Source organism: Capricornis sumatraensis, chromosome 10, assembly GCF_032405125.1.
Source record: "Capricornis sumatraensis isolate serow.1 chromosome 10, serow.2, whole genome shotgun sequence".
NCBI classification, from domain to species: Eukaryota; Metazoa; Chordata; class Mammalia; order Artiodactyla; family Bovidae; genus Capricornis; species Capricornis sumatraensis.
The window spans coordinates 97,761,793-97,772,095 of NC_091078.1; the positions used below are offsets into that span (position 1 = coordinate 97,761,793).

The 10,303-nt window shown below is 63.0% G+C and overlaps 1 protein-coding gene across 3 annotated transcripts in view; it reads left to right on the forward strand.

The window, feature by feature from the left end:
- The window catches only part of SCAP (SREBF chaperone), a 48,455-nt gene extending 38,439 nt beyond the window's left edge, over positions 1-10,016 (forward strand). The window contains exons 8-22 of one of the 3 annotated variants that reach the window (XM_068982163.1): positions 727-839; positions 1,774-1,868; positions 3,170-3,268; positions 3,413-3,631; positions 4,362-4,738; positions 5,220-5,408; positions 5,488-5,689; positions 5,770-5,885; positions 6,005-6,527; positions 6,608-6,693; positions 8,196-8,278; positions 8,381-8,547; positions 9,108-9,188; positions 9,370-9,576; positions 9,654-10,016. In XM_068982163.1, the coding sequence (XP_068838264.1) occupies positions 727-839; positions 1,774-1,868; positions 3,170-3,268; positions 3,413-3,631; positions 4,362-4,738; positions 5,220-5,408; positions 5,488-5,689; positions 5,770-5,885; positions 6,005-6,527; positions 6,608-6,693; positions 8,196-8,278; positions 8,381-8,547; positions 9,108-9,188; positions 9,370-9,576; positions 9,654-9,899 (2,803 nt within the window). In that variant the 3' untranslated portion in view covers positions 9,900-10,016. The remainder of the gene's footprint in view (positions 1-726; positions 840-1,773; positions 1,869-3,169; positions 3,269-3,412; positions 3,632-4,361; positions 4,739-5,219; positions 5,409-5,487; positions 5,690-5,769; positions 5,886-6,004; positions 6,528-6,607; positions 6,694-8,195; positions 8,279-8,380; positions 8,548-9,107; positions 9,189-9,369; positions 9,577-9,653) is intronic. The other 2 variants (XM_068982164.1, XM_068982165.1) reach the window with 2 other exon arrangements.
- The last annotated feature ends 287 nt before the right edge of the window (positions 10,017-10,303 follow it).

The following is a 10,303-nucleotide window of genomic DNA, read 5'->3' on the forward strand; positions in this document are numbered from 1 at the left end:
TCCTGCCCTGGACCCCGCCGGCCTGTTAGTGATCATGGCCAACTGGCCTGTGCCCTGCCTTGCTTTGTCAGGCTGCTCCCAGGAACAGCGATCGTGTGTTTCCTCTTCCTTCCCTTGTTTGTAGAACGCTCGTTTCCTTTCCTAGACCTGATGGTGCTAATCAGCCCTCCACGATAGCTGTCTGCTCTGCCTCCTCAGAGCCCCTCCCCTTGCCCCCCAGAGCCTGGTGCTCCCTAGTCAGGGAGCAGGAGCCTGGGGTCTGAGAGCGCTAGGGGAGTTTTCTCTAGAAACGATCACCCTTCTCCACACGCAGCTTCTCTTCAGAGGCGAGTAGGGCTTCAGGCTGGCCTCATTCCCTTCCGTTTAGTCCTGATGGCCTGGCCTGGCCCGGCGTGCTGCTGTGGGGGCTCCTCTGCCTGATGGTGTGGTGTGGGAAGGGCTGGGGAGCTGTGCTCTGGCAGCTGGGCAGTGGGGGCCTCTTCCCATGGTACTAGACAGATGGAGAGCAGGATGGTGGCTGGCTCCTCGGCACGACTTGGAAGCCGGCCTGAAAGCTGCAAGCCATGTAGACAGAGGCCTCCTGGAGGGTGGGGTTCCAGGCCTGTGATGTGGGAGTTGCTTGGCAGCCCCCACTGTGGGCCAGACCTCGCAGGCCCCCAGGAGGAGCAGCCATGTGTTGGGGGCTCCCTCAGCACCCTCCTCCCCCCGCCCCCACTCTGTCCCCAGGGAGATCTTCCCCTACCTGGTGGTGGTCATCGGGCTGGAGAACGTGCTGGTGCTCACCAAGTCCGTCGTCTCCACCCCGGTGGACCTCGAGGTGAAGCTGCGCATCGCCCAAGGTAACAGGAGGGGACTCGGGGGCATGGCGGCGGGGGTTGTGCTGCACCTCCTCCTGCCGAGGGAACGGGGAGCCCAGGAGCCTCCCTCGCCCCGGCCTCCACTAACACGCCCACTTGTTAGCGTAAGCCCTCTGTGGCCATGGAGCGCAGGGCCCTGTTTTGTCCAGGTCCACGTGTCAGTAAGACCACAAACCGCCTCTGCTGTGGGCTCATGTGTTTGGCCCGTTGTCCGGCTGGCAGCTGCTCTTTTCCTGCCCCACTCTATCACATGAGGCCCAGGCCCCTGGAGCCGGTCAGCTCAGAGGTGCCTCCACAACTGCCAGGAAAGACCCATGTGGCCTTAGTGGCAGGAGCTGGGTTCTGGGGAAAGTGGGGAAAGAGCCTGGGCCTGGAGGTCTGAACTCTCACATCTCCTCTTCCTCGTCCACCTCAGCCCGTGTCTGTGGCAACAGGGCCAGAGGCAGGCTGTTCCTTCACTCAGCAAAGCTTTGTGAGCCTGTGTGAGACGCCAGGCCCTGCACTAGACGTGGGGTTCCGAGGAGACCAGGGGAAACGGCCACTGCCCACTAGGCGCTCAGAGCTTTAAATGTGCGACTGTGTGGTAGCCTGGGGCCCGGGAGGGGCTGAGGTAGGACACAGCCGGCTCTCCTGTCCCTTGAGCCCTCTGCCACGTGTGAGGCTGGACATGCCGGTCTGGGTGCATGTAGCTCTCCTGGGTTTGCTCAAGTCAGCACCCCACTTCTCCCTTCCTCAGATGGTCGGAGCTCTCCTCCGGACCTCCAGGCCCCTCTTCCCTGTAGAGCTGTGCCCATAGCAGGGTCCTTAGGGTTGGGGCACTTTGGTGGGCGGCTGTCTTGTGGGCCATGCAGTCATCGGCCCACGTGCGGTGGACAGAGGTTATGTTGTTGCCCTATGGCCCCGTTGTCCCCTGCAGGCCTGAGCAGTGAGAGCTGGTCCATCATGAAGAACATGGCCACAGAGCTGGGCATCGTCCTCATTGGCTACTTCACCCTCGTGCCTGCCATCCAGGTGAGGCCTCCGGGTCTGCAGCTTGGGCCGCGTGGAGCCCATTACTGAGCCTCCCAGCTGTGCAGAGCACACCGCGCCTTGCTGCTGCCCTCTCCTGTGAGGTGGCCCCTCTGCTGGCAGGCTGGCTGTCACTGTGCACAGAGAGGTCCTGGTGTAACTGGCCCAGGAGGAGGACTCAGTAAGCCGAGCTCCAGCCTGGCAGTCTGAGACCCATGACCTCTCGCCTGTGGCCGCTTGCTGCCGTCTCTCACTTGAGTGGCAGGAGGGGAAGCTGGCTGCCCACAGCACAGTCCAGTCAGGCCCCGCTTCCCAGCTCTCAGGCAGAACGTGGTGAGGGCCCCCTGCCTTACAAGGCCTGAGCCCTGACCCACTCCCAACCCTCGAGACACGTGGCCCCACCCTGGGAGAGCCGCCAGCCCTTGCTGAGCCGTGGGGCTGCGAGCGGGAAGCCCACTGTTGCTGCCTGTTCTGGGAGTTTTGTGAAGGGAGTAAGGAGTCATCGCCTCCTGTCCTTTCCCCACAACTGGCAGGCCTGCTGAGGCTTGGGAAGGAGCCCAGGGCCCCCAGGCTCCCCACCCTACCCCACCAGAGGGCGTCTGCAGGACGTGGATGGTCTCGGGACATGAGGGCTGACGTGCCACCGTGCACTCCATTCTTCATTTTACTCACAGTTGAGTAGAAGCCATGGTGATGCACTAGAGGTCTCAACAAGGGCAGAGGAGGAAAACCCAAACCCGAGAAAACTCCGTCTATCCACAGAGCTTGGGGAGAAAATCGACTCCCCTTTTAAGTTTCTGGGTAGAATTAATTCTCCCCTGTGCTATTGCTCTCCTTTCATTGGTCCAGTGTAGTCATTGGCCAGGAATAAGAGATTTCTGAGAGCCCCCAAACCAGGCCAGGCCTGGGCTCTCAGTAGGTGTTGGTCCCTGGCACATGAAGGGGTGGGCCCTCAGTTAGGTAGGGCTTTTGGAATACTGCAGGCTGCTGGCACTCAGAACTCTCCAGGTTGGGGCATCAGTACAAGGGGTCTCTGCTGCCCCCTCGTGAGGAGGTAGGGAGCTGCTGCTGCAGCCTCCTTGGCGGCTCCCAGATGCCAAAGTTCCAGCATCTCTCCTCCTCGCTGTGCCTGGCAAGAAACTGCCCTGCAGTGTCCAGGGTGCCAGCTGTTGGGGGTGCAGTGGTCAGGGCCCATGGCCGTGGTCTGGAGGCTCCCACATGGGGCTGCGGCCGCAGTAGGCAGGGAACTAGTTCTCCAGTGCTGGGCCCTGAGGTCGCAGTGTCCTCTCATTTCCTTTTTCCAGGAGTTTTGCCTTTTTGCCGTCGTGGGCCTGGTGTCTGACTTCTTCCTTCAGATGCTGTTTTTCACCACTGTCCTGTCCATTGACATTCGCCGGATGGAGGTAGAAGTGAGCTGAGCACTGCCCCACCTCCTCCTCAGCCCTGGCTGTACTCAGGGGTCTCTGGGCAAGAGAGGGCAGGGCCGCAGCCGCACGTGGGAGCTTCGGGACCGCGGCTCCAGGCCCTGACCACTGCACCCCCAACAGCTGGCGGACCTGAACAAGCGGCTGCCCCCTGAGGCCTGCCTGCCCCCAGCCAAGCCGGTGGGGCGGCCAACGCGCTTTGAGCGGCAGCCGACTGTGCGGCCGTCCATGCCCCACACCATCACGCTGCAGCCGTCCTCTTTCCGCAACCTGCGTCTCCCCAAGAGGCTGCGTGTCATCTACTTCCTGGCCCGAACCCGCCTGGCACAGCGCCTCATCATGGTACCTGCCACCCCCGCCTGCAGGCCCGCACTCAGAGTCCTCTTGCCGTTTGCATTTGTCTTGGGGGGTGCTCCCCAGGCCCTCGTGGCCTCTGGAAGCCTGGCTTTGGGAAGCCTCCCCTTCTCCTCTCCTGCCCAGACCTTGTGGTTTCTGGGGTGAGAAGCCTGTCTCTGGAGAAGCAGCTGGTGTCATCATGGAGAGGAGTCTGCCCAGAGTGACCAGGACTGGTGCTCTGGGATGGAACCAGGTGGTTCCCCAAGTCAGGGTTCACTGTGCAGGCAGCAGGAAATGCTGGCTGGGCAGAGGGGAGCAGGAGCAAGGTTGGCTGAAGTGAGAGGGGAATGGGGCTGAGGCCCTCTGAGGACTGAGACCCATGGTATCCCTGGAGCAGGTCAGGCAGCTGGTCCCTGTGGCTGTGCTGACCATGGGCCCAAGCTGAGGGGGCGGTTAGGGTGGAAAAGTTCTGTATCACACCCGGGGTGCCTCTCTCTGTTTCGGCCAGGAGTCTCAAACTCAAGCCTGGAAAGGGAGCTGGGTCTATCCATGGGGGCAGTTGGTCCTAGTCATAGAGGACTTGAGGCAGAAGGGAAGGACAGGTGGCCTGTGTCCTCTCTCTACCCCTGGCCTGAGGCTGGTCCTGCCGCTTTGCAGCGTGAGGGCCGAGTGTGCAGCGGGTGAGGGCTGCCCCTTCCCCCCTGGGGTCCTGCTGAGCGCCCACTCCCTGCTGCAGGCCGGCACGGTGGTCTGGATCGGCATCCTTGTGTACACGGACCCAGCTGGGCTGCGCACCTACCTGGCCGCCCAGGTAACGGAGCAGAGCCCGCTGGGTGAGGGTGCCCTGGCTCCTCTGCCTGTGCCCAGTGGCGTGCTGCCTGCCAGCCACCCGGACCCTGCCTTTTCCATCTTCCCGCCGGACGCCTCCAAGTTACCCGAGAACCAGACATTGCCGGGGGAGCCGCCTGAGCCCGGGGGTCCAGCCGAGGGCATCCATGACAGCCCGGCCCCAGAGGTCACCTGGGGGCCCGAGGACGAGGAGCTCTGGAGGAAACTGTCCTTCCGCCACTGGCCCACCCTCTTCAGCTATTACAACATCACACTGGCCAAGAGGTGGGCAGGCTGAGCTGGGTCCCCCCTCCCACCTGGTCGTGTCAGCTCACTGCCCCCAGAGCACCCCTTCCCTCAGGAGGGAGACCCGTGGGTTTGAATTCTGGTTTTTCTTTCAAATAAACACCCATCAGGTTGTGGGGTTGGAAGCAGTACTCCCAGTAGCCACAACCTGAGTCCCTGGGCGGGAGGTCATAGGTTGCTGTCAGCTACTTAGCCAAAATGAGATCCACACCTCACTTCCCCCCACTCTGCCAGAATTTGTGACAGAGGGGACAGTGATTGCTAGGGTGCTGGCGTCCGTGACACAGCAAGGTTGGGGTGCCAGAGCTGGAGGAGGGGAACCTACTGCTGGGAAGACTGTCCTGGGAGGATGTTCTTGCAGCTTGGCAGGGCAGGCGGAGTCCCATGGAGAGAGTAGAGGGGGCCCTGGGCAGCAACAGGCCCGGGTGTCTCCGCTGAGGCTGAGCGCTGCCCGGCCCAGGTACGTCAGCCTGCTGCCTGTCATCCCCGTCACGCTCCGCTTGAACCCGCGAGAGGCTCTGGAGGGTCGGCACCCTCAGGACGGCCGGAGCACCTGGCCCCCGCCCCGGCCTGGGCACGGTGGGCTCTGGGAGGCCGGCCCCAAGGGGCCAGGCACGGCGCAGGCGCACAGAGACCTCACCCTGTACAAGTAAGGCGCACGGGTCGGGGGTGGGGCGGTCGCGCGGTGGGGAACCGGGGCAGGTCTTACCAGACTCTGCCCGATGCAGGGTGGCGGCGCTTGGCCTGGCCTCCGGCATCGTGCTTGTGCTGCTGCTGCTCTGCCTGTACCGTGTGCTCTGCCCGCGCAACTACGGGCAGCCCGGCGCGGGGCCCGGCCGGCGGCGGCGGGGGGAGCTACCCTGCGATGACTACGGCTACGCGCCTCCCGAGACGGAGATTGTGCCCCTGGTGCTGCGCGGGCACCTCATGGTGAGTGTGGGCGGGGTCGGGGGCGCGGGGGACCAAGCCGCGCCCCCGCCAGTGCCCATGTGCATACCGCGCTCCCGCAGGACATCGAGTGTCTGGCCAGCGACGGGATGCTGCTGGTGAGCTGTTGCCTGGCAGGCCACGTGTGTGTGTGGGACGCGCAGACCGGAGACTGCCTCACCCGCATCCCGCACCCGGGGTAGGTGCTCCGCCCTGCCCCAGCCCCGCCCCGCCCCGCCCCGCCCCAGCCCTGCCCCAGCCCTGACCAACCTCACCCTCACCCAGGCCCCGCCCTCACCCAGTCTCCCCCCACCTTAGCAGGCAGCGGCGGGACAGCGGTGTTGGCAGTGGGCTGGAGACTCAGGAGACCTGGGAACGGCTGTCGGACGGCGGGAAGGGTGGCCCGGAGGAATCTGGGGACAGCCCTCCGCTGCGGCACCGGCCCCGGGGCCCTCCACCAACTGCCCTCTTTGGGGACCAGCCAGACCTCACCTGCTTGATTGACACCAACTTCTCCGTGCGGCCACAGCTCCCCGAGCCGGCTCAGCCCGAGCCCCGGTACCGGGCAGGCCGCCGCGCTCAAGACTCCTCAGGCTACGACTTCAGCCGCCTGGTGCAGCGCGTGTACCAGGAGGGGAGCATGGCTCCCGTGCACACGCCAGCCCTGCGCCCACCCTCTCCCGGGCCTACGTTCGCCCCGGCTCCTGAGGACGAGGCTGGCTTTTCTTCCGAGAAGAGCTGCCCGTCCTTCGCCTGGGCCCCCAGCGCAGACGGCTCCATCTGGAGTCTGGAGTTGCAGGGCAGCCTCATCGTGGTGGGGCGGAGCAGTGGCCGGCTGGAGGTGGGCAGCGGGAGCTGGAGGGAGGCAGGGGGGTCGTGGGTGTTCCCAATTACAGGTACTCACAGCCTCTGGGCCCCCAGGTGTGGGACGCCATCGAGGGCACCCTGCGCTGCAGCAGTGAGGAAGTGTCGTCAGGCATCACGGCCCTCGTTTTCCTAGACAAAAGGTGGGAGCGCTAGGACGCCTGCCTCACCCCTAGACGGCCAGCTCCACACACACTGAGGTCGAGCCCTGCTTCCCCTTCCCTGGTGTGACAGGACCCACACCTGGGAGCTGCAGGAAGTCTGCCTTGATGGGAGGTGACAACTCAAGAGGGTAAAGGTGGGGAGTGAAAGAGGGCCCTTCACCACTGACAGTGCAGAGTGCAGTCTTCATCTCACCTTTTGAGGTCAGACCTGTCTAGGTAGCCTGTCAGTACTGACCCTTCTGGGTTTTCAGTTCCAGAAAAACGCATCTTTAGAACTACTGCCTTGTAAAAACTTGCCTCCCCCTTTGATGCTGTAGACTCTTCTCGCCTCCCTCTTCACCATGCCTTTTGGCTGGGTATTCCCAGGGCGCCATCACACCGTTGCCTCCGTGGGGGTGGGGGTGGGATGGGGTGGGGATCACAGCCACTCATCCTGGGCCCATGCACCTCTGGGCTGATAGACCCAGGGCTCACCCACCCAGGTGCCTCTGGTGACCGCCTCAGCTGCCCGTCGTGCTGGCTGGCTCTTCCTTCCAGGCCCTTGAGCGTGTGTGGCCCAGCGTCTGAGCTAGCGTTGAGCCTTGTTTTCTGCGGTGGGGCCACCCCTTGCCCTGAGCTGTCAGTTTCTGGTGGCTGCTGCTGTCATTGCCGCCACTGCCTGGCTTTCTGCTCAGGCCTCAGCTGACATCCTACCGTGCAGCCTGGCCAAGTTCACTGGCTTCCCCTGAGCTTGGAATTCTCCACCACTGGTGGTGGTTTGACATTTTAGGGAAAGCCCACATGCCTCAGCCTAGCTCTGAGTCCCTGGCTCCACCCTCTCCTTCCTCTGCCCCAGCTCTGCTGTATTCAGCTTTATGGGCTGAAAACCTGTGAAGCCCAGTCGCCTCACGGCTTTGGGGCCACAGAGCACACACACCTCCATCTCGGCCCGTCAGCCTGCGCCTGGGAATCCCAGGCGGTGGAGGGAAGCCTTATCTCTTTGTGGAAACAGGAAACAGAGGAGGCAGTGCCTGTGTCGGAGCTGCTTTTCTGTCGTAGGGCAGCAGTGCCTTCTGTGGCTCCTCACAGCCCCACCTCAGTTCCTCTCCTCCACTGAAGCCTCTCCTGTGGCTCCAGGCTGTGGAGGGGGACTCCCCTCCCCCAGGCTTTTAAATTTCCAGTCTTACTCATGATGTTCCCCAGGTACCACTTTATACTATCATCAGCTCATTTACTCTTTATGACCACCCGCCTCCCCAAGGTGCACACGGTTGTTCCCATTTCACACATGAAGTATCTGAGGCACAGAGGGTGGCACTGGAGTGGCAGGGCCCTCCTGCTCTGCAGCTGGTCCCAGCACCTGGGCGTCCGTCTTGGCCAAGGTCCCTCGTGGCCTCACTGCTCCCCGGCCGGTGGGACGGGCCTGTGGAGGCCCGTGGCACTCAGCCCCGCGGCCAGGGGATCTGAGGGCAAGCCCCCTGGCAGCCGCCCTTGTCTTTCAGGATCGTGGCCGCCCGGCTCAACGGCTCCCTCGATTTCTTCTCTTTGGAGACCCACGCTGCCCTCAGCCCCCTGCAGTTCCGAGGTGAGGGACCTGGGCAGGCCAGGGGCCTCACCTAGTGGGTGGAGCGTGGGGGCCACTGCAGGTGTCTTCTCCGAGGCCCCTTACCTGGCCTGTTGTCCCCAGGGGCTCCGGGGCGGGGCAGTTCCCCCGCCTCCACTGTCTGCAGCAGCAGTGACAGGGTGGCTTGCCACCTGACCCACACCGTGCCCTGCGCACACCAGAAGCCCATCACAGCCCTGAAGGCAGCTGCCGGGCGCCTCGTGACTGGCAGCCAGGACCACACACTGAGAGTAAGTGTCGGCACGATCTCTCGGGCATGGGGTGGCCCAGCACAGGGGTTGGGGGGCATCTGGGGTCAGTCGGGGAGAGGCTGGAGGTGTCTTAGATGAACTATGGAAGGGAATTCCTGACCGAAGTGATTTGGAAAAACCCAGAGAAGTCAGAGGAAAATGAAAATCACATAATCACATGTATTTGTGGAATCCAGAAAAACAGTGCTGCTAAACCTATTTGCAGGGAAGGAATAGAGACGCAGACATAGAGAATGGAACTGTGGACACAGCGGGGAAGGAGGGGGGATGAGCCGAGAGTGGCACTGGCATCCACCGCCGTGTGTGAAACAGCTAGTCGGCGGGAAGCTGCTGTGCGACACAGCGCGCAGCCCGCGCTCTCTGGAGACCACGAGGGGTGGGGTGGACAGGAGGTGGTGTGGGGGACACAGAAAGGAGGGACACGTGGATACTCACAGCTGGTAACACACAGCAGAGACCAGCACATGTTGTAAAGCACTTATCCTCTAATTAAAAGAAAACCCCAAGCGCTCAGCCCCTGAGGCCTGTCTCTGCTGCAGGTGTTCCGTCTGGAGGATTCGTGCTGCCTCTTCACCCTGCAGGGCCACTCGGGGGCCATCACGACTGTGTATATCGACCAGGTGAGGGCCGTGGGTGGGGTGTGGATGGAGCCAGAGCCACCACGGCCTTGTTTCTGACTCCTGGGAGCTGGTCCCAGGGCCTCCAAGAGGCAGGCCAAGGCTCCCTCCCACCCGGGCACTAGGACACCTTGGGGACAGAGGTGGCTCCACAGTGACCAGGTCCCCACACCTGTTCCCACAGACCATGGTGCTGGCCAGCGGAGGCCAAGATGGGGCCATCTGCCTGTGGGACGTGCTGACCGGCAGCCGGGTCAGCCACGTGTTCGCTCACCGTGGGGATGTCACCTCCCTCACCTGCACCACCTCATGTGTCATCAGCAGTGGCCTGGACGACCTCATCAGCATCTGGGACCGCAGCACGGGCATCAAGCTCTACTCCATCCAGCAGGTAGGCGTGGGGGCCACGGGGCCTCGGGTTGTCGGGAAGGGCTCCAAACCTCAAGCCTGTCCTGTCCTTGTCTCCAGGACCTGGGCTGTGGCGCAAGCTTGGGTGTCATCTCAGACAACCTGCTGGTGACCGGCGGCCAGGGCTGTGTTTCCTTTTGGGACCTGAACTACGGGGACCTGTTACAGACAGTCTACCTGGGCAAGAACAGCGAGGCCCAGCCGGCCCGCCAGATCCTGGTGCTGGACAACGCTGCCATTGTCTGCAACTTCGGCAGCGAGCTCAGCCTGGTGTACGTGCCCTCTGTGCTGGAGAAGCTGGACTGAGGGTGGGCCTCCCTGCGCCTCTGGCTGGGGAGCTCGGTGGGCAACGCACTGGACCTGGACTGGGGGGAGTGCTGAGTCTTGGGGAAGCTGCTTCTGACTGTCCTGTCCTGCCTCATGACTGTAATATTAAACCTGTTTTTTTAAATGACATCAGCCAGGGGCCTTTTGAGCCCCTTGTGTCTTCCCTTGGATGAGCTCTGCCATCACTCACACCCTCCTGGTGCCTGAAGTGCAGCGCTGGGTTAGACCTTGCTCAGCTCAGAGCGGCTCCTGCCAGGAACCACATCAAGTCACAGGGCAGTTACAAGGTTGGGGGGACTTGGCGCCAGCTCTAGATGCTCCTTGTGTAAGCAGGTCAGGGTGTGGAAGCCAGGGTGGCCTCCCAGGAGCAGCAACGGGCAGAC